A 24399-nucleotide genomic window follows, 5' to 3' on the forward strand; every position below is an offset into this window, starting at 1 on the left:
CCGTCGCTGCGATTTTCAAATAATTCACTCTCACGTAGATGTGCGAGCTTTGCAGAGAAAGAAATAAGCAAGTTATTCATAAAAGTTTAAACGTATAATACATTAGGCAACAATAAGAGCGGAGTTTTATATCATTTCTCCGATATATCTATTCTAGGGATTTTAACAATAGTTGATGGCCTTGAAGCAAACACAAGCGATTCTAGAGCAGCATAATAGCGCATCCAGGGTCTGAAGGGTCTGAGGTTTCCCACATCACTTGTCAGGCCGGATTTTGACCTTGAGCATGATTGGTTTCTTGGGGTTCAATATGCCTGTGTGTACAGTGACGTCGTCCATTCCGACGGATGCCTGAAATGACAAACAGTTTAATAGTCTCCCGAACGAATTTAACCAGGAAGATTACAAATACTGACGGAAAAAATCAACGGCTCTTTATGTAAAGTTCAATAATAGTGATATATTTTAAGTGCATGATACACGTGTTTAATAGAAGCAGAGCACAGTGACCGTCAGGCCAGTAGGTGTTCATGGAAACAAACAAACAAACGAACCCCTCTAAACACCAAAACAAACAATTTTCGGTCACTGTTGTTTCACGTACACATTACATGGGTTACAGAAAAACAATTCTAACCCGGATCTTCACGGGTAAATACTTCTGTCCCTTAAGTGGTAGTCGTATACAAAAGGACCATGTCTGTTTATGTCATGTATTGTAAAGGATTCCGGCATTGCCACAAAGGTCAGCAAGTACGTCCAGTCTTAATGGCTCGACAGGTCATTTTCATGGGATTTAAACTATTACCTTTTTCATCTGAACCGACGACACGGAGGAAGCATGGTATCTATCCCTTATAGTGGACTCACCAAGGTGTCCTCCGTTGCCACAAATTGGATCTTTTTGAGAATCCGACCAAGCGCCATCTTCATCTCCACCTGTGCAAGCCTCATTCCCACACACTGACGGGGACCATGACCGAAGGGGAGATAACTCATGGGGTCCATTTCAGACTTCCGTTCCCATCTAAATTGAGAAATAGTGCATTATGAGCTGAACATTTGTAACTACTGTGTTGAACAAGTCTCCTGCACACGAAACCCACGATTCGTCCATTCAAAGAGCAGTAAAAAAGTAAACAAAAGCAATCCTGAAAGGATGAACTATGAACACTTTTGTGTCCTGTCAGGTCATTATTCCATGACAGACCCGCAAGAGTAGATTATTGAAATTTCTACTCTCCATATCTATATTCTTGAAGGGATAGGAAACTGTGGAAAAGCGAGTGAGTTTAGTTTTACGCCGCACTCAGCAATATTCCAGCTATATGGCGGCGGCCCGTAAATAATCACGTCTGGACCAGACCAGTGATCCAGAGCATGAGCATCAATCTACACAATTCGGATACGACTGCATGTGTCAACCCAGTCAGCGAACCGGACCGCCTGATCCCGTTAGTCGCCTCTTACGGCAAGCCAAATGGTGAGTGAGTGAGTGAGTGAGTGAGTATGAATATCACGGTGATGGACACCAGGAATGGGTTCACAGGGTGATGGTACCTACCTGTCAGGCTTGAAGCTTTCGGGGTCAGGGTATATATCACCATCCCTGTGTATCGAGACGGTAGGGATGTGGACAGCACAGCCCTTGGGGAACGTGAAACCCTTAATGGTGACAGTCTCCGTTACGTTACGTCCTAATCTGTAACATTGGGTATGGAGAGTTGGAGTACTTGCGTTTACTGTGAGGTTAGGGATATCCCACTAGTAAGATATGGTGACAGTGAGTGAGTGAGTATAGTTTTACGCCGCTTTTAGCAATATTCCAGCAATATCACGGCGGGGGACACCAGAAATGGGCTTCACACATTGTAGCCATGTAGGGAATCGAACCCGGGTCTTCGGCGTGACAAGCCAACGTTTTAACCTCTAGGCTACCCCACCGCCCTATGGTGACAGTGAAGAGAGCGTCTGCTGAAGGTTTTGTTTAAATTTTTAGTATGATATTAGCCTAACAGGAATTTGTGACTATGATGTAATAAAGCTATGATATTCTAAGGGATTATTGTAATAAATTATTGGATATTCAGAGTTTGCACTAACACGGATCTATACCTTTCACATAGTCACGTACCATCCTCTACAGTCAGGGATATTATTGTGTCAATACCTGTGTTTTTAGCGTTTAGCTTTCAGGTAGAGTACAGAGGGCAAAGAATTCAATGTCAGTGTTAAATTTGTGAAGCATGCATGTAACATAATTGGTCCTATCTGATTCTATACACGAACAAGTGAGACTGGTAAGACCTGGATCACATTTGCCTACGTAATCTACGATTTCCCGTACGATGTTTTAGACATCGTGGGCGACCGCGGGCTACGACGTTTGTGTCCACATTGTCTACGGGGATCGTGCGATTTCTTTGGGGACAGGCCGTGGCAAACCTGCTTGGAGGCTGCACAGAGATCGTACGTAAATCGTGCGATTTCCGTATGGTCTCCGCAGCTACTTGCACAGACATCGTACGGAGCCCTGCGGAGGCTGAGCAGAGATCGTACGGTGATCGTGCAGTTGCCGTGCGATGTTTGGGAACTAAAACATCGTGCGGCCTGTGCGCGATGCCACCTACGGGCTACAGGCTTACGTTTTTTCCAAATTTGTCAAATTCGCTGTTTGACAAAATCGTAGAGGCTACGGTGCCCGTAGAATCGTGCAATAATCGTACGGCCGCCGCCTGCCGCCGCACGGTGACAGCACGGAATTAGAGCTCCGGGCACATAAAACATAGGTCCTGGAGTGGCATTTCACGTAGGTAACACATCCCCGTGTGTCTCACCCAGATACAGCAGGATACAGTCTGAGAGTCTCCATGATCACGTGATCCATGTATTTCAGGCCGCCAATATTATCATAGTCTGGAGTTTTCTGAAAGACAAATGTCCAATATCAGAACACTTGTGAATATTTAAATACTTGTGATGGTTAAAACGTCTTTAGCCTGAGGATTGGTAAAATGTAGCGGTTGGTCCTGAAGTCAGGTACACAAAATGCCATGTCATAAATTCTGTAAGGAGTGAGTGAGTTTAGTTTTACAACGCTTTTAGCAATATTCCAGCAATATCACGGCTGCGACACCAGAAATGGGCATGGAACCCGGGCCTTCGACGTGACGAGCGAGCGCATTAACCACTAGGCTATCCCACCGGCCCAATTCTATAAGGAAATGGTTGGTGTAGTGTAAGTAGCAGGACGCGGGGTCATCCCAGAGATGAGTGAGAGAGTGAGTTTGGTTTTATGTCGCCTTCAGCAATATTCCAGCAATATCAAGACAGGGACACCAAAAATGGGCTTCACATAGTGTACCCATGCGAGGAATCGAACCCGGACGCTTTAACCATTAGGCTACCCAGCCGCCCCCATCCCATAGATGCCATCCTTATCTTTTCATTGGGTTAGCCTCTTTGGCCATGTAGACAATACAACCTTCTGACAAGAAGGTCCATTGTTCGGACTCAGAAATTTCATGCCCGCTACATGAACATCAGATTGTCTACTGATATACGATACCAAGGATTTGAGGACACCTGCACTAGAGGTCGCGAAAGGTGAACATTCTCATCAACTAACAAGCATCGAGACTAATGTTTAAAATGTTTTAACTGTTTTCAGTTTCTAGTGAGTGAGTTTATAATCCAAGAGCCCGGGGGTGAATTTTGTACCGAGAGAGGCCAAAAGGTTTGAACATATCTTCTGATGTCAAATGGCCTCACGAATCCAAACAAGTCAGTCTTACAAATCAAGCTGTGGCTTTAGCCCACTAGGGGGCGCTGAAGTGAATGACTCAGCATTTGTTTCAGGTAAACTGATGCATCATTCCAAATGACACTTCCCAACTACAAATACTCAGTATTTGACCCACAGTGGTTTCAAAGTGAAGAAGAAAGATCAATGTCTAATTTCACAATATAAAATGTTTAACAGAGTAGTATGTAGAGCAATTACATACCGTTTTTCTTCTTAGATTCATGAATTTTTGTCATTCTACACCCTGAAGTTCAGTGTAATGAAACGAAAATGTAATATAATATGGTACTAAAGTCTTATAAATATGTAAAAATGTGCAAGGAATACAAATATATCAATAAAATTCATATGCCACTCAAGATAAGTGTTTTATCTAAGAAAGAAAAAGTAAGGGTAATTCTACAAAATTACTTAAGGGGAGATCTGTAAATAAAGTTTTCAGAAAGAGGTATAAATTGCTTTTCAGCCTACACACACGTAGTTAGACACATTCTAAAAGTGTAATACATCACCAACAGTACAAAACTGGTCATCAGGCAAGTGAAACACACATGCACACAAACCGGTTGACTTTAGAAGTAGATAGAAGCAACAGACCCTTTTGACACCCATAAGAAATCTCTGCTAAAAGCAGAGTCGATTGTATAATGGTAACTATATCCTATAATAGTAGTTAAAGAAGTTAATTCTGATTTGTCACATTCATAATTTTGTATATCTGTCTGAATGTATTGGCCACCTCATCACAGGTCATACTCATTGCCAGTATCAGAGTCAGTGCATCTTCTCCACCTTGACCCTCATCTGATTCTTCAGGGTCTGGAAATGTGCTACTCATTTTCTTGTGACGCATATAGGGGTGGTGTGGTAGGCTAGTGGTCCAAGCATTTGCTCGAAGACCTAAGTTCGATTCCACATACGGGTACAGTGTGTGAAGAACATTGCCGGTATCCCTCGCCATGATATTGCTTTGCTGGAATTTTGCTAAATGTGGAGTATAACTAAAACCACATTCATACCATCCAAGTTGAAAAATTCCATCCTCCAACTTCAATCCATTTCCTTCTGGTCTGAACTTTAATTGAGCATTCTTCCACATACTTGAAACATAATTGGTTCTCTTGATCTTTTGAACTAACGATACTCGACAAGGAAGAATGACAACAGCATCTGTTCCTTTGATTTTGTCTAAAGGACCAAGGCCTGTTGCTGGAGCATATCTCTGTTTCAACAAGCTATGGCAAGCATCATGAACACTGAACAGGCTTGGTTATGTATACAACGCACATACAAACAGTTCACATCCTGAAGCAGCATGTGAAGGTACCTCCTCGGTGATTCCTAGACATGCACTTGCCAAGTTAGCTGTGCAGATAAGCCAAAGGAACCTCAACATCTGTCTGTTTTGTCTGTTTTGGCCTTTTCATATATCAATGGCATACTCTGCCTGAATTGACTATATTTTGGATAGGTCAGGTGGACCTCATAAACTGACAGAGATTGGTGTTCTTTCATGTGGATGCTTGACTGGTCTACATTCGATGTAAACATTTGCATCCAATACTATCTGTTGCATTTTGGAAACTTTACTTTAAAAAATTCTGCTCTGAATACTCTGTTTCTCAAAACGTCATTACAGAATCGGAGACTTTCTGGATCTGCATCAGAAAGGACTCTGATAGAGCTGTTGGAATTAGAGGAGGTTACTGAATTTCTCAAAGACTACGACCAGTTCAAGAATGAGACACGACCTGGAACTCATGGCAAAACAGCCCAATACTGGATGATGTACATTGATCTGGTCAATCAGTACTGAAATATAAATACTCAGCAGAGCTTGTAGAACAGTGATTTTGCACTGTTCACTTACTGCTCAGGACAATTGTATCCACTGTTATTTGCAGTTAAACAGTCACAATTATGCATGATGGATGACAAGATAGCTCAATCTCCTGAACACTGACAAGACACATGCTTGTGCAAGACAAATCCTGTGGAATTTCAGTAAAAAAACAAACAACCAAGTATTTTGCAAGAGTATGGCCCGGATATGGCCAGTGGATATGGCCCGGGAACAGACTGAATGTAGATGCTGCATCCAGACACATAGACATCATCTCATCCTTCAGTTAGTGAAGGAGTAGAAATCACCATGAATGAAACGGGATCATGAAGATGTTGAGAAACCTGCCACTGCAACTGAAAGTTACCTGAACCCTTTTACAATAGCTCATCTGAACACACATCTGTACTGTATTTCAACGGGAAAACCACCAGCAGAAGATGATGCAGATGATCTTGTTAACTGTGAAAGATGGTGCAAGGAATTTTCAGATTGCTGTTTTTTCTGAACAGGTTCAGTTTGATAAACCAATCCCAAGAAGCAGGATTCAGAATTTCGCTGCTGGAGCTCTTAAAGTCAACATTCAGACTAAAGACAGGAAACTGAAGAACTTTAGTGTTCTTGTTATCTGTTTGGCTGACTTTTATACCTTGCCTCTTCTAGTCAAATTGATCTCGCTGAAGTATTCCAGTTCCCTCTTACACCTCTTCCACTTTCACTTGGTCAAATGGATGGTTCAATGAATAAGACTCACAAGTCAAGACTGACGAGAGTTTTGAAAGAAAAGCTAAAAGACATACAGTTCCCAGGTACTATTGACGTGTATGCCATTGATGGAATGTCTGTCATCCAGTTTCTTACAAACCTTCCTTCAAGATATAAAGACATTTCCAAATTCATCCGACAGATTCTCTGCAAACATGGAACCTGAGTAGAATTTGTGTGTGATACTTCTGCAAGTCCATCAATAACGTACATTGATCAAAGAGAGCGTGGACCTACTGCTGAAGGCACGGTAGTCAATGGTCCAGGTCAGAACAGGCCTTCCAACTTAGCAAGTGCTATAAATCATCTTTCTTCAGAGTGTTTGGCAGATGAATGGAGAGGTGACACATATAGATTCCGTTTGATTTCATTTGAGACCGATGAATTGCTCACTAACACAAAATCGAATAATTGCAACAAAACCAAATTTTGCACAATCACATGAAATCGACATCCAACTCAGATGATTTGTCTCATAATTTTGCTCACCCGAATAAAAAAGTTGTTTAACAAACGAATTAGTTTGTTGTCACATACCACTATTTTTTTACGAGGGGAACCACTTGCTGGTATATTGTACCCATATAAGGAACTGAACACGGGTCTTCCGCGTGACGAGCGAACCTTTTAACCACTAAACACTATCTATCTAAATGTCTATCTATCTATCTAACTATCTATCTATCTATCTATCTATCTTATGCGTCCCTAGCGTTGTCGTTTGAAGTAAATTGTGATGCTCTCTTCAGGAACTCTTATAAAGAGAAGGTTGAATTCATAAGTAATTTTGTTTCGACTTAACATCTCAGCTAACTTGTGTGCACGTGAGTTGGTCAAGAAAAACAATCTTGTTTAAAAATTACACACATCTCCCAAAACCGAATCGATCTCTTCCGTGAGCCGCTTTTGTACATCCGGGTTCTTTGCCAGGGAGTAGGCAACAAAATGGAGGGTGTTGGCCGTTGTTTCGTATCCAGCAATGAAGAATAACAAAGCCTGACCTATTATTTCGTCGTTGGTCATTTCTGGAAAGGATACAAATATTGCCTTAGCACAATAGCATACTCGGGTGTGTGTTTAACACAAAGCTCAACATATGTTTTAGAGCTATATGGAATATGTTTTAGGCCATGCTACTGGTTGAACAAGATATGAAATTAGTGGATCACTTTCAAGATGAACATGCTGTTATTATATTACATGATGAGTTTCAGTATATTTGAACAACTTCTGTAGTTGTTTAACATAGTCTTTGAATCTAGCTTACTTTTCGTCATTCGAAAAATTAATAACGTAAAACGTATTCGCTAATAACAAAAACAAACAAACTTTTTTTTCTGAGATCCACCTTGAGTGTCAGTCCCATCATCCTCTGCGTCCATCAGAAGTTGAAAGAAGTCTTGTCTTTTCATCTGCAACAGAAGCAGGGAAAGTTGGCTCTTAATAAACTCACACACATCAACACCACATGTCTTAGACATAATAATTACAGTTTCAAAGATTATGAATGAGTGAGTGAGTTTAGTTTTACGCCGCACCCAGCAATATTCCAGCTATATGGCGGCGGTCTGTAAATAATCGAGTCTGGACCAGACAATCCAGTGATCAACAGCATGAGCATCGATCTGCGCAACTGGGAACCGATGACATGTGTCTATCAAATCAGCGAGCCTGACCACCCGATCCCGTTAGTCGCCTCTTACGACAAGCATGGGTTACTGAAGGCCAAATTTCTAACCCGGACATTCACGGGACTCAAAGGTTATGAAAGAAAACACATCTGGTAAAAGGAATTGATAGTTTGGTGGTAGATGCAATTATTTATAATGCAAATGAAATTTTCAATTTGGCCGTTTTGATGAGTACTTCAATGATATAAAGACGTACAAGCTATTGCGAAAGGAAATGGGTTATCAAGGTTCCAGTGTGAGTGAGTATGGTTTTAATCCGCTTTTAGCAATGTTTCAGCAATATCACGGCGGGAACACCAAAAAGCTGTTGGCTTCCATTGTTTAGCCTCCATCTTTATTACTTTTGTTGATATTACATGTACATGTATAGGCTCTGTGCCTCATACCATCCACTCACCTGATGAAGGAGTGAGGATATACTCGGAAACGTGTTCCGCATAAGAAAGAAGTAAACATCCATCAAACTATCTTCCTTGTTTGTATCCCTTCTAAATGATATTCAAAGACCGGAGTTCTTCTGGTTAATGCACACTCGGAAACATCAGATTCCACCCCATCTCTTGGGTACCTACCTTTCCTTCCTTCAAATCAGCCTTCCGTTGTTCAATCATTTCATTCAGTACCTTCGTGAAGAACTTAAGAGTGCTCCTTGAAAACATGCTCGCACCTAGGGCTCTGAACAAGGGGGTGAGAGCGGGAAACATCACTGGAAATGTAAATTCAAATTTAACAGCAATTATTCAATAACACAATTAAAATGACGAGCTTCCAAGGCCACTGGAGTTGCTTGTGGTGAATCATCATTGTAAACGCTATAAAATAGATTTTGGGGATACACTTTTATATTTGTTCCCAGGACTTTTCAAATATTTATTCAGCGAATTCCTGTTTTGTTCTTGATATCACACTTTGTATTTTTAGATATTTTTTGTGAAAACACTGCGAAGGTATTTGAGAGAAATTTTCAAAGAATGTGTTGTAAGATATGTCATTACTTAAAATCATTATAGTAGTGAGTGAGTATGGATTTACGCCGCTTCTATCAATATTCCAGCAATATCGTGGCGAGGAACGCCAAAAGTAGGCTTCACACATTGTACTCATGTGAGGAATCAAATCCGGGTCTTTAGCATGACGAGCGTAAGTTTTAACCACTAGGCTACCTCACCCCCAATACATTTGTGAACTGTGGATCTTGGTTTCAAACAGTCCAGACGTACGCTGCCGTTGTACATTCAGTAGACACATGATCAAACGTCTCATATCCTGAGCTACGACTAGAGGAAACCACAATTAGCACAACACACTATTCACTTACTAACAATCACGACGAGAGGGTTTTGGATTCCTTCCCCAAAGAACTTCTTTGCCTCTTCAACAAAAGCATTTTTGAAGTCACTTTGGGAATCCACTTCGATCCCAAAAGCTGTGCTTGATATGGCGTCCATTGTGAATGCACCAAAGTAGCTGGAACGGAGTAGATATATTTCATTGTGCTTTCCTTACAACACAAAATACACTCGTGACGTCACTACGCCATGGAATCGTAGCAAGCCGTGATCGCTCTCTGATTTTATTGACACACGTCAGTGTATGCCAGTTGCGTAGATCGATGCTCATGCTGTTGGTCACTGGATTGTCTGGTCCAGATTCGATCGCTTGCAAGGGATTGGTTGTTTACAAGGCACCCTTGAATAAGCGGGAAAGCGCAATTTACCCGGTGTTTTACCACGCTTGCAAGGAGGCCGTTTCGACGCATAATCGCCGACTGCGTGAATGGATTTATTGAAATATAACACATGGATGGGCGTGGGCTGCGCGCTCCTCTCTGCTAGTAGTTTACTCCCATATATATTTTATACAAACATAGATACTTGACTGTTAGAAAAGGTCAAAAGATCATCCAAACTGATAAGTAGTTCCCGATTTTCTGGCTGTTACTTTCATGTGTTTGTTTGTTGTTTAACGCATCACTCAGAGATATTCCAGCTATATGACGACAGTCTGTACATAATCGAGCAGTGACCAATAGCATGAGTATCGATCTACGCAACTGGGATACGATGACGTGTCAACCATGTCAGCCAGTCTGACCATCATGGTCACACAGAAGGTAAACGTGTTCATGAAGCAGTCTGCTGTCAGAGGTTAAGATTGATGACCCCAAATATATGAGAAGTCAGATGTTGTGTCGTTAATGATATTGAACTATTTGGACACGAGTGTTGTTACACTACACCTAGATATGAGTGAGTTGGGTTTCACGCCGCTTTTAGCAATATTCCAGCAATATCACGGCGGGGGCCACCAGAAATGGGCTTCACACATTGTACCCATGTGGGCAATCGAAAGCCTGAACCGCTAGGCTACCCAACCACCCCGCCTAGATATGACATGATAAATACATGGTTGAGAGAAGTAAAGACTTACCGTTTGACATCAATACTTTGGTTTGATTCTGCCGCCTTAACAAAGTTATTTGTAAGTATACAGGCGCATTGATCTATTCGGTCGCACATCTGAAATACAATTTCAGAAAATACTTGTAAAATATTCGTTTCTCTTCACGTACTGAAAAAATCGGGAATAAATACATAACTGAAAATATTCTTACCAGGCGAAGTTTGGAGCCACTAAATGTTGGCGTTACAATATTCCTGATTCGTTTCCAGTTGGTGCCTTTCTCAAGGAAGAGACTTTTGTCCACTGGGTAGTTGTCTAGGTCAAGATTCTGTAAGGTTATCAAACATTATGTATGTAAAAGTGAGTATGTGATTATTCCATTCACGATGCGTTCTGATGTGATGAATCGAACACGGGTCTACTGCGTGACGAGCGAACGCTTTAACCACTAGGCTACCCAGCCGCCACAAGAGAGAGAGAGAGAGAGAGAGAGAGAGAGAGAGAGAGAGAGAATTACTCATCCGTTCGTTAAATTATTGAAACAGAGAGAGATGACACGTAACTAGAGAGAGAGAGAGAGAGAGAGAGAGAGAGAGAGAGAGAGAGAGAGAGAGAGAGAGAGAGAGAGAGAGAGAGAGAGAGAGAGAGAGAGAGATAAGGATATACTGACTGTTCTGTCTGTAAAGTGCTGGAAATCTTTGATCAAGATCTCTTTTGCAATTTCCGGGTCCGTCACAGTGATCATCGGTAGTCCACCAAGAAAAACCCTTGAAAGGCAACATCACATCGTATGGTGCTTCTTTAGGCTTAATATTGAGTAGGTGAATGAGAAGATTTCAGTATGATCGATTAATATCACCCTAAACAGACAATCTTGACCGTTGCTCTCACCATCGACCACAGGTTTATCTTGACAAGGCTCGATTATTCAAAGGCCTTCGCCATGAAGCTGGCCTATTGAGCGGTTTCAAATAAACAAATAAAACACAATACATATGTAAAGGCTGGATATTTTGTCCTAGTCTCTTGCACAAGTACCCCAATATCCTGCCCTTTACCAGTTATCTGATAGGGTTCTGGGGCTCAAGGCACTGGTGCCATGGTTTCCATAGCAACAGATTTTTAGCCAATCCCCAGGGGCTATGTTGTCACATGACAGGGGCAAGAGGGAGCGTGGGACCCACAAGCCTGAAATCTTCCTCTTTCTGCCTGCACTGTCGAGGTGACAACAAGCCAACTTGTTCTTTAGGTAAGAACCTCAGTTTGCTTCCATATTGCAACTAGGTCTTCTGTATTAAATTCCAATGCATAGTTATGTTGTTAGCAGGATAAGTAATTATCTGCGGCTTTTAAATTAATGCATTATTTTATTTGATAAATCACAATTAAAATAATTGTTGGGTCACTGTCATCAATTATTCTTGCTGTGCCAAACTGGCGAAAGGTCACTCATCTGTGACTGTCCAAACGTGCACTCGATGGCAAGAATAAATGACATGTACTCATTGTAATATATTTTCATCTAAAAATTCATTTTAGTAAAATATTTTGTGTGTTTAGCATTAATTTGCTTATTTGACCTGCCAGTCAAAATTGTCTCTACCTCATTGCTAAATCAAAAATTCCATTTATTTACAACTTGTTGCTGCTAACAACAGAACTTTTTTTGCCATTTTATTCTAAATTTAAAAAGTGGCTGTATCACTGTCCCGGTTTCCAAACCATGTGCTCAGTTAGAGTATCACGGTATCAACTGGAACCAATTAGTGGCGGTCATGCTCACTGACCAGTGCTGACCTCTCCACTGAGCAGCACACAGCCTGGGCTGTCTTCGGCTCTCCTCGGCATTCTCCGGCTCCCGTCCGGCTCCATTACAAAATGGCTGCACCGGATGTAAACAAAACTAGGGTCCGTCGTCTGCTTCATGGTTATCTTAACATAGCATTGACTACCGGTACCATGCAACTATATCAATCATATTTTAGTATGTTTCCCCACTTGATGTGAAAGTGAAGTCACAGTTTATTCAATAATAATATAATGTATTATATTATATGGCCAATAATGTACCTGCAAATTGTAGTAATGTAAATCATGTAATATCCATTTATTACATCTCATCAATGTATTTTACTACAATTAGGTGTTCATTCTGGGTAGCCCCAAGTGGTGTACCTACTGGGTGTATTGACATTCTGTTGGAGCTAGCCTCATATTGACTAGTATGATCATCCAACAGGCAGTCATACCCCATTTCCTTTAGCCACATGTGTCGTACAGGCCAGGTGTCCTGTCGTGGCTATTGTTTATATCAATCAAACCGGTTTTCATATATTCCAAATGTGTTGGGTATAGATATTGCCCCACTTTGTGTATATATATGTATTTTTATACTTCCCATTGGCCCTTAAAGTTAATGTGACTTTCACTTCATCTCAGGTGGGGCCCTATGTAAATCCTCTGATAGGAGTGGTGTGACGGTTTTTTGGGGTTATATAATTAAAGTTTTTTATGTAAATACTCTTTGGGGTTGTGTGCTCATATATGCATATATGTATACTTTTGTTCCAATATTGTGTTTATATATTCTCTAATAATATTGTTTCCCCTAATAAGTATTGTCGTCACATCCTACATATCAGTCGGATTATTGTTGATTTTCATTATTGTATCTGTAAAATGGCTCTTTCTGCCTGCACTGTCGAGGTGACAACAAGCCAACTTGTTCTTTAGGTTTCACCTGGACTGTGCAGTCGGAACTTGCAACTCTGTTACCAAGACTTTTATTTTAATACACATTATTACTGTCTTTTTGTGTTGTGTCATCTTTGACTGGAGCACTTCGTGCAATAGACACACTTGCCCATCCCTTTTACCGTGAGACGTAATTGTTACGCATCCATAGCAATTACCCAACTCTTACATTGGCGCCCAACGTGGGGCAAAGTGTCGCAAGCATTCATAGTACTCCTCAACGGTCAAAGATATACACTCATTGGCACATAAGGCAAAATTCTGTATCTATACTCCCACCCTTAGTTGCCTTAGTCAACTAAGAATTCTCAGTACCTCAACCTCATCTCCGAGTTTTGTCAACATGTCCTCGCTCACGAACTCTGAGCTCTTGGACACTATGTTGTCAATGAAAATTGACCCCAAGCGATCAATTGGAATATTTGGGCTCCCGGAGGAAACAAAAACGGAGTCGGTTGAGGAGGAGTTGTCCCCCTTGCTATGGGAAGGTGTGGGTTCTCCAGGTGCTTGATTCTATTCATCAGCTGCACCTCGTGGAGTTCACGAGCCCTCAAGTCCCTCTGAAGCTTGGGGACACGATACTCATCAGAGAGGAGGAGTATCAAGTTATGAAAGTGAACTTGGTTCGGGAAGGATCCTCTCTAGAAGACGTCGTGGCCAGGGCAGGCCCTGGACAGGAAGACAGCCTGATGATGGAGGCGATGAAGTCACAGATGCTGGAACATTTCCAGCTGCTACTACGACAGCTTCCATCAGCCACAACCAGCGCCGGATCCATAAAACCAAATCCAACAACTCCCACACCTGTTCTGGCGGCTAACGAGGTTGCTGCTGCCCACTCCCCAGCCGCTAGCGACTCTAATGTTGCAAGCTCGAGTGCTGGGGTTGTGGGTAGCGGTAGCACTGTACGCCCAGACCCACAACAGGTGCTGGTGAATTGGGATCGTCCCTCATCCAGCTACTTCAGACTGAAGACCTTCTCTGGTGCAAGACCCATCAAAGCCGGAGAGGTAGCCTTTGAAGAATGGGCCAAACAAGCGAGGATTGTAATGGAAGATCAGGCCCTCTCAGAGACCGGGAAGCGACAGAGACTCCTTGGCAGCCTCCAGTCTCCAGCCTTCGATATGGCTTTTGGGATCGGAGAAGACAAGACAGCAATGGACCTCGTCACCTACTTAGGGAAGCTGTATCTAGGATACAATGACGGAATGACTACACTGAAGGAGTTCTTTGCCATCCCAGGCCTGCAGAGAGACCATCAGAGTACTTAATCCGCCTGGGCTTGAGCTACAGAAGGTTTTGGCCCATGGGGGTGTTAGACGGGAAGATGCCAACAGCACGCGCCTTCACCAGTTCCGGTCTACCAACCGGAACCAAAGTGTTTATGGGCTCCTTAATCTAAAGTTCCCAAAAGGATCATCCCCAGACCTCCCTGATCTCATTGATGCTGTCAAAGAAGTCGAGATGGATGATGCTATGTTCACGGAGAGTAAGGTTCGGAGTCATGTCCAGAATGCATCGCCTGCTCTGGGCTCCTCAGAATATGAAAGCCTCAAAGTTGAACTCAAGGCATTGCAATCCATGATGTCTAAGTCCCACATAACATCTGGTACGAAGACTTTAGATGCTCCAACCTCAAATCCCAAGGACACACGTTCCAAGGGCGGTAGGAGAAATAGAGTCTGGCACTTTGTCACAATTGTGGAGACTATAATCATCAGAGACAGGGATGCCAAAGTCCAACGAATCCAGCTTTGGTCTAGGAACGAATGAAGGCAAGAGACGCAGAGAGACACAATCGCTCATCTAAAAAGAGTGATTTAAACTCAACCGGGCCTCTGAAACAGTAAAGGGACCAGAGGCCCAGACGATACCAACTCGTCCCAAGACATCCAATGACCACAAGAGATCTATTGGACCTGTATGTCTGCTCCAGAATTGCAAGATCGAGTTGCCACCTGAAAGGACCATGGAGCTCAGGGGCAAGAATATTTCCCCCTACCTGGAGGAAGTTGAGCTTCGAAAACCTGAACCCCATGAAGTACCTCCCAAACTTGACATCATTTCAACAGGAGTAGACAATTCTGGCTGCATCATCATCAAAATACAAAATTGTGGAAACAAAACTTTAACTATTGGATCAGATCAAGTGCTGGCTAGGTGTTACACCCGGGTCAAATCGGATCTTCAAAGTGAAACACCTGGTGACCTCATAAGCTCACTCGTCGGCCCCGCTTGTGAATCAAGACTTAGGGTCGAACGAAAACCTTGTACCGGACTTCTGGACAGCGGTTTTCAAGTGACTACCATTTGCCGGTCTTTCAACAAGAAACATCTGTCCCATTTGCCAGTCGAAAGTTTAAAGAACATCCCATTGAAAGTAGATGGTGCTGGAGGTCAACCTGTTCCATATGATGGCTTTGTCACTGCCAAAGGAAGATGCTGGTACGAATGAGGAGGTACATACCATCGCCTTGGTGTGCCCAGATACCTCCTTCTCCTCGGAAATCCCTGTTGTAGTCGGCACCAACACGTTCCGGAGGATAGCAGAAAAATGCCAGAAGCGAAGAAATCAGCCCTATTTATGCACCCTGCCAATAAAGAGTGAAGTGGCCCACATCTTCAGCAGCATTGTTTCTGACCCTTCCGGACGCCTAGGAACAGTACGACTAACCGGGAGGAAAAGGATAATTGTTCCAGCAGGACAAACTATGGAGATCCGCGGCACGGCAAGAAAGGTCAATATTCCATCTACTGCACAAACAGTTCTGATCCAGGAAAGCATTAACCATCAGCAGTTTTATGGAGACAGTCTTCAAGTCATGAATGCTGTTGTGTCTGTCATAGGAAGTGTCCCAAAAATAAGAGTATTAGTCCACAATGTATCATCTCGTGACATAACCATCTCTCCTCGGAAAGCACTGGCTGACTTGTACCTCCCCCAGGACGTCACCCCCCTTGACTGGGTGTATAACCGTCTGAAGAAGGAAGAAGCAGCCAAGCCACCTGTTCACTGCCATGCTGCACAGATGTCCACAGGGGAGTTATCACCAGAACTGAACTTTGACTTTGGTGACTCACCCTTGCCATAAGAAGACAGGCAAAGGATCATCGGGAAGCTTCATGCTATGAGAGATGTGTTTTCTACTCATGATTATGACATTGGGAAGACAGAGCAGGCCACTCATGCCATTAAACTGACAGACAACTCACCATTCAGGGAGAGAGCTCGCCCAATACGACCTCAGGACCTTGAAGATTGTCGCCGCCACATACAACAGTCAATAGATGCTGATATCATTCAGCCTTCATCAAGTCCCTTTGCTAGTCCAATAGTCCTCATTCGCAAGAAGTCAGGAAAGCTAAGACTATGTGTGGACTACCGGAAGTTGAATTCGAGGACAATTCGGGATTCATATCCTATTCCAAAGGTTGAAGATCTCTTCGCAGCACTACATGGATCTGCATGGTTCACCCAGCTTGACGTTAAATCGGCCTTCTATGCTGTCCCAATGGATGAGGAATCAGCAAAGTACACCGCCTTTGTGTGCCCATTTGGACTGTTTGAATACAAGTGAATGAGCATGGGTCTTGTGAACAGCCCTCTAACGTTTCAACACCTGATGGACCGGTGTGTAGGGGACATGAATCTTAAGGAGCTGGTCGTCTACATGGATGACCTCATTGTCTTCGCTGAAGATATCCCCACACATGAAGATCGCCTGTTCCAGACTCTTGCTCGACTTCGCAAGTTTGGCCTCAAGCTGGACCCTGATAAGTGCAAGTTCTTCCAAACAACTGTGACCCACCTTGGTCATGTGTGTTCCAAAGAAGGAATATCACCAGACCCTAACAAAATTAACGTTGTAAAGGAATGGTCTGTCCCAACCAACATCGGTGAACTGAAAAGCTTCCTTGGGTTTGCAGGGTACTACCATCGCTTTGTGGAAGGATTTAGTCGTGTCTGCAAACCATTAAATGCACTGACAGCTGGCTACATTCCAAGGAAGACTATGCTAAAACTCGGAAGAACCCCTGGGAAGAACAAGCTCACCCTGAAGACGCCTTTTGGGGATAAGTGGACAGAGGAATGCCAAACAGCTTTTGAGAAAATCAAGGAAAAACTAACCACTCCTCCTGTGTTAGGCTATGCTGACCTGTCTGCCCCTTTTGAACTCCACACTGACGCCAGTGGCACTAAACTCGGAGCTGTCCTTTACCAACAACAATGCGGTAGCCTGAAAGTCATCGCCTATGCAAGCCGAGGTCTTTCTAAAAGTGAGGCAAATTATCCAGCACACAAGCGCGAATTTCTAGCATTGAAGTGGGCTGTTACTGACAAGTTCCATGACTACCTGTATGGTTCGGAATGCACAGTCGTAACAGACAACAATCCCCTTACATATGTCCTGAAGTCTGCGAAAGTTGATGCCATGGGATACCGATGGTTAGCAGCCCTAGCAGCCTACAACTTTAACATCAAGTATCGACCAGGAGTGCAGATGACTGATGCAGATGCTTTAAGCCGCTTGCCACATGAAGCTCAAGAAGAAGATCTAGAGTTTAAACAGGACACTGAAAGAATAGACTGGTTGATTGCTCGGAGCACACCCCTCGATGCTCCAGAATCTGGAGTGGTGGAGTGTTCCTCATGCTCAATCCGGGCTATTCTTCAATGTCATGGCATTCACAGCAGTTCAGAGGGTACGCAGCACAGAAATCTCAAAGAAATAAGCAGGCAAGAAAAGAAGTGCATGGCATACTCTCAAAACGCTGTCATGTCCAGCATGGAAGAACCTGTTCTGGTGGAAGCTCTGTCCTGTTCCAAGAAAGCAGTTCCTGACAGTTTGGTCACGCCACCTACAGTCCATGATCGAGGGACATAGTCAGTGGATTGGAAAACAGCGCAAGGCCTGGATTCGGAAATCTGTCAAATCATGTCAGTAATCAAATCAAAGGAGGGATCATGCAAAGCAGAGAAATCCAAAATCCATCCCGACATGCATGTCTACCTGCGAGAACTGGAGAAGCTTGTAATTAAAGATGACATCCTCTACAGAATGGTCACTGATGCCAAGGGTATAGAACGACAAAAGCTGGTCATCCCCAAACAATATCGCAAGGAGGCAATTCATGGAGTTCATGATCAAGTTGGACATCCCTGCAGCAACAGCACTTTATCCCTTGCCCGCCAGAGATTCTTCTGGCCATTCATGGCTACCTCCATCCAAACTTATTGTTCAAACTGTGAAAGATGCATCAGGAGGCAAGCCAGGAAAGAAACTGCACCACTGGAAGCCATCTTACCATCTGTCCCACTTGAACCAGTCTGCATTGACTATCTGTCCATCGAACCAGACAATGGTGGCTTTGAAAACGTACTGGTGATCACGGACCACTTCACAAAGTACGCAATGGCAGTTCCAACAAAGGATCAGAAAGCTACCACTGTAGCCAAAGCTTTATAGGAAAACCTCATCTGTCACTATGGTTACCCTCAGCACCTACTGTCGGATCAAGGACGGGACTTTGAATCAAAAGTTATCAAGAAGTTGTGCGATATGGCTGGCATCAAGAAAATAAGAACGTCACCGTACAACCCAAGGTGCAATGGTGTAACCGAAAGGATGAATCGTACACTCTTGGATATGCTTGGGACTCTCAACCACAACCAAAAATATGTTGGACCTCTAGCCCATGCGTATAACTGCATTGTACGTGACACCACAGGCTACTCACCATACTATCTCATGTTCGGCCGTCACGCACGCCTACCAGTAGACATGGTGTTTGGAACAGATCCTGACAGCAGGACTTCAAAAGGACCTCAACAGTATGTCAAAGATCTGCGGGACCAACTCCAGTTTGCATTCCAAGTGGCCAGGGAGAATGCCCAAAAGTCAGCGATTCGCAACAAGGGCTACTATGACCGAAAGGCTCATGCAGCAGCATTGGAACCAGGTGACCGGGTTCTTGTCCGCAACATTGGGGTCAAAGGAAAACATAAGATTGCTGACAGATGGAAGTCGGGAGTCTTCATTGTCGAACGTCACCAAAGTGAATTGCCTGTCTATGTTGTTAGACCAGAAAATGGAGACGGGCCCTCAAAGACTTACCATCGCAACCTCTTACTTCCTGTTGGATGAGTGACCTTTCGCCAGTTTGGCACAGCAAGAATAATTGATGACAGTGACCCAACATTTATTTTAACTGTGATTTATCAAATTAAATAATGCATTAATTTAAAAGCCGCAGATAATTACTTATCCTGCTAACAACATAACTATGCATTGGAATTTTAATACAGAAGACCTAGTTGCAATATGGAAGCAAACTGAGGTTCTTACCTAAAGAACAAGTTGGCTTGTTGTCACCTCGACAGTGCAGGCAGAAAGAGGAAGATTTCAGGCTTGTGGGTCCCACGCTCCCTCTTGCCCCTGTCATGTGACAACATAGCCCCTGGGGATTGGCTAAAAATCTGTTGCTATGGAAACCATGGCACCAGTGCCTTGAGCCCCAGAACCCTATCAGATAACTGGTAAAGGGCAGGATATTGGGTTACTTGTGCAAGAGACTAGGACAAAATATCCAGCCTTTACACATACATTATAATACACGAACAAGTGGTGGTACAACTGAAAGAGAACAATACGTCATAGGTGGCATTATTTCGTCTAAAATAATGAGCAATGGAGAGAGTAGAGTTTAAGGCCATTTTGAGCGCTGTCATTATCTCTGTTATTAAGGGCATATTCGATGCTTGTGTAAATCGATAGCTTGATAGTCTGACTGACTGAGTTTGGATTTTACGCCGCTTTTAGCAATATTCCAGCAACATCACGGCGGGGGACACCAGAAATGGGCTTCACACATTGTACCCATGTGGGGATTCCAACCTGGGTGTTCGGCGTGACGAGCCAAAGCTTTAACCACTGGGCTAACCCACCGCCCCAGATTGATAGTCACAAAAGCACAAATATTGGAATAACTAAGCGTAATCCATGTCATTTTCAACAGGGCTGCCATGGTCCCATTCCGTTAGAATATAAACCTAAAGGTGTAACACCGAAAGAGGACATACCCGAATACTTTACCATACTGTTCCCAGTCTTTGTTGTTCGGACCCTGTAACAAGAAGTGAGTAAGCGTAGTTTTATGCCGCTTTTAGCAATATTCCAGGAATATCACGGTGGGGTACACCAGAAATGGGCTTCACACATTGTACCCATGTGGAGAATCGAAACCGGGTCTTCGGCGTGACTGACGAGCGAACGCTTTAACCACTAGGCTAAAAAAAACCAAAACACACCCACACCCACACCCACACCCACCCCACCCCACCCCACACCCAAAACACACCCACCCCACACACACACACACACACACACCCACCCCACACACACACACACACACACTCTCTCTCTCTCTCTCTCCTCGGGCGAATAATATTCACAACCTTAATTTTGAAGACGGTCTAATCGAGATTAAACTATGATCTCACCTTTAGAACAAACTGATGGAAGTTCCCGATATAAATCACAGGCTCCGGACCAGGAATACCAGCATCCTTGAACAAACGGTTCTTCTTCTTTCCATATCTGAACATAATGTATGACACATTCAGATAACAAGGTTAGGTATTGCCAAGCCAGCTGCAATATCATACATCATTTTACGAAAATGATTTGTACTTTTGAAACAAACATCCATCGAATATTAGTAACAAACTTTTTCATAAGAAGGAAAACGTTAAGAGGTTGTATATTCATAATATTAATTTTAGGTCTTAATTCAGATGAACTTATCTCACAGTGGTTAAATGAGATAAACATTACAACAGAAACTTAAATTACAGATATTAGATCCTTTATGTGTGGGGGCCATAAGAAAGGAGTTTAGTCAACTATTTCTTTCTTATTATAAAACTGTGCATGTTTGTTTGGAGATATATTTGTACTGACTTCAATATGAATTCCAATAAAGCGTCATACCAAAAGACGTTAAAACATGGTACTTGTTAGTCCCTGCCTGCCGATCGGCATTAATGGGTACATACAACAAAGACTGGTCGGCTCGGAGTCAATATGTGTCTGAGTGGGGTATTCATGTATAAATGCGACATGGCATCTTAGTGAGCACTAGAAAACCAGCACAGATACACACTCATTCGCGTCGTCATACGGGCACCCAATTGCGCAGATCAATGCTCATGATGTTGATCACTGGATTGCCTGGTACTGACTCGATTATTTACGGAACGCCGCCATATGGCTGGAATATTGCTGAGTGCGACGCAAAACTAAACTCACTTATTCATATGAGCGAAATATTCTTAAGTGCGACGTTAAACCCCACTTCACCTCACCTCACCTCACTTCCAAATAACATCTGAATCAAGAATAAATAACACTAATCAAGCATTCAAAATTCACACCCTTCACTCCCTTTGGGCTTTAAAATGTGCAATTTGTCTCCACTTTATTCCCTCACACACACACCCTCCCCACCACCCTCTACGTTTCATTTACACAATAAACGGGGGCATTTTCTTCTATAATACGATGTCACATAAATATATTAATGAAAAAAAGGAAGAAACTGATTCACTAAAGTACATTTATTGACATTGTACCTTTTTCACTTTCACAATTTGAGGCAAAAATGCATCCGTGCTTGTGGTATGATCCCTTTGACATTCTTGACAGGCTAACGGCCTTGACCTTGTCAAAAAATGCCTGTCTTGCCACTGTGGGGCTGTCTTTAGAAGGAATGATATCCTGTCAATATTCATTAAAGCTCATAAGTGAATCAGTTATCCAATAATTTTACTTACGCATAAATCAGAAACAAAACCGCTATCCACAGAATCCATGTTGGAGAGATATCAACACAGCCGAGTATCTCCATCAGGAAGTGTATCCAGGCAAGTTGTACTTTTCCGAGAAAAACAACAACTCTGAAACAGCTCAACGAAGAACAGTGTCCTAGTGCTGGTTCCCGAACAACAAAGTGCCGCTAGTGACGTTCAGTGAACGTTTGGCTGCGCTCTGCAGGCTGATACCTGATCTGCTGGGTTAAATCAGGGAGGCTATATAAGGTAGATTATCCCTGGTTAAATGCACCCCCTGTGCAATCTGAGCGATAATGGCTCGGCTCGCTCATAGGGATTGTATCAAAATGGTTTATGGAAATTGTATCAAAACGGTTTAAGTACAGGTTAGATCAGTGCTTGATGAACCAGACGCGACTTGACACCAAAGTCCGAGTGATCTAACGTATTTAAACATTGGCAATAGCACAAAAATGTTCAGAATTTCTGTAAAATAAAACATGTCGGGCGAAATCCGCGAAACGATGTCTTACTTCACGTGGACTTTGGTCGGAGGGCCATCCCAAACAGACTACATGTAGTTGCGTCATTGTATAAACGCATTCCGGGGATCATAGAGCAGTGCGTGTAGACCTAAACGAGGACTATCAAACCGTAAAGCAAGAACTTGCCGACTGAGTCATTTTCTGCACGAATTCAGCGGGTTATTGAAGTCTGACAGCAGCCCTTAACCGGGATTGTCTGGACATAAAGCACGAAATGGTCGTGCATTGTTTGGCGAAGCATTTGATAAAAAACATGGGGCGAGGTTCAGTTCTGTCGCTGATAAGAGAAATGACAGTCAAACAGGTCAGACAAATTAATACCTTCTACACGAAGTGTTTAACGTGAAACAGTGGCTGAAATACAACTGAAGTCTATATCATTAGCAGCAGTATTGATGTTATAGAACAGTAAAAAAACGTTGGATGGTACAGAATCACCCCCCAACAAGGTCAATCTTGGACAGATGTGTAAAAGTAAAAGCGTTAGTAACGTTACGACCTGTCGTAACTCTATAGATTATCACAGGCTTCCAAATGTCGTAGCTCTACAAACGGTTTGTGGATCGAGACTCTGGATATGAAGATAACGGAATATTGATTCTCGAGTTTGAAGCGACAGTCGGTTCGATGTAATTACTATATGTGTATGGGTTCCAAACCTCGCAATACCTTACGTAAGAATGGCAAGATCATCCCGCTTAGTCTGTCTGTTGTGTCTGAGTGTTAAAGGTACAAAGGCAGTGTGGTTGACTGTACTGTCGGAAATGCTAGAAAAATGCTTTTTGACTTAATTTAAAATTCAGAGGTATTACAGTTACTTAAATAACAAATATCACTTTAAGAAACATCTACCTAATGTAGACCGAGAGAATAAATTTTGAGACATGCCCTAAAATGTGTTTTTACTTATGAAAATACCAAAACTTAGAAAAATAACCGGTAGTGGGACGTTATTTGATACAAACATTAACTGCCTGTGTTACGTCATTAGCATGCACGGTATCGACAGGTGAAATTGACACCTGAGCACACGCTCGGGGGAGGGGTCATCTCAATAGATGTTTTCTTCAAAATGTTGAATATGTGTATGTATAGTATACGTATTGGTTATGTAAGGGACCATGTGTGTATGTGTGTATGTGTGTATGTGTGTTTGTTTTAAAATAAACATACGAATTACAGTACATTGGAAAGAATCCTATCACTTGTGTTATCTTATCGATTGATTGTAGAAATGTGCAGCGTTTTAATAAATGTTTTGCATGTCAACGGTATATTTCATTGCAAAATATGGATGTAGTTCGGTCAGTTTAATCTAGTTGTGAACATTGGCCAAAGATTTAACGAAGTCACTGGTGTAGCTGCTTTAGAATATATATATTCTTCTTCTCCTAAAGTTTGTTGACCGCCCGTGTAAGTACTCCCTTGTCAAAGTTGTCAAGGATGGTTTTACGTCCCGGTTTCGCTTTTGAGACGGTCCCTGTCTTGTCTGATTTGTTAAAAATATTTGAAACTTGTTGGTAAGACATACCAACAGCTCTACAAGTTCTGAAATAAACCCTTTCTAAACTAATGAAAGGTTTACCTCTGTCTTTTTCAAGCACAAAAAACTTATAAACTTTTGCAACAATTGACTGCAAATAGTTGGCCATAGTGGACGCTGTGATAAAGATGTGCATGCATGACGGGAAACTTATTTATCAAGACTTAACATTTATATTAATATTTCTTCAATAAAGAAACGATAATTAAGTAAAGTAACA

At 42.6% G+C, this 24399-nt stretch overlaps 1 protein-coding gene across 1 annotated transcript; it reads right to left on the minus strand.

Annotated features, from left to right (window-relative positions):
- Positions 1 to 241: 241 nt before the first annotated feature.
- On the minus strand, positions 242 to 22414 carry LOC124282768 (cytochrome P450 3A5-like). The gene is made up of 14 exons (XM_046718794.1): positions 22095 to 22414; positions 20763 to 20859; positions 20343 to 20386; positions 11178 to 11274; positions 10719 to 10835; positions 10535 to 10623; positions 9423 to 9571; positions 8677 to 8810; positions 7739 to 7825; positions 7281 to 7460; positions 2838 to 2926; positions 1565 to 1702; positions 871 to 1027; positions 242 to 351 (listed from the first exon to the last, which is right to left on the minus strand). Exons 1-14 carry the CDS (start codon positions 22166 to 22168, stop codon positions 256 to 258), a joined length of 1548 nt encoding a protein of 515 aa, XP_046574750.1. The 5' UTR covers positions 22169 to 22414; the 3' UTR covers positions 242 to 255.
- Positions 22415 to 24399: the final 1985 nt, after the last annotated feature.

The sequence above is a fragment of the Haliotis rubra genome, unplaced genomic scaffold (genome assembly GCF_003918875.1).
Source record: "Haliotis rubra isolate DU_JTF1 unplaced genomic scaffold, ASM391887v1 Scf303, whole genome shotgun sequence".
In the NCBI taxonomy this organism is placed as follows: domain Eukaryota; kingdom Metazoa; phylum Mollusca; class Gastropoda; order Lepetellida; family Haliotidae; genus Haliotis; species Haliotis rubra.

Bases quoted from the DNA above. Each gene is read 5' to 3' on its own strand.
- LOC124282768 (XM_046718794.1), bottom strand. From the start codon at position 22,168: ATGGAGATACTCGGCTGTGTTGATATCTCTCCAACATGGATTCTGTGG. The intron at 20,387-20,762 runs GTGAGATCATAG...TTCTTGTTACAG, and splicing joins TCCATCAGTTTGTTCTAAAG to GGTCCGAACAACAAAGACTG. The intron at 7,826-8,676 runs GTAGGTACCCAA...CTTCTGTTGCAG, and splicing joins CTGATTTGAAGGAAGGAAAG to ATGAAAAGACAAGACTTCTT.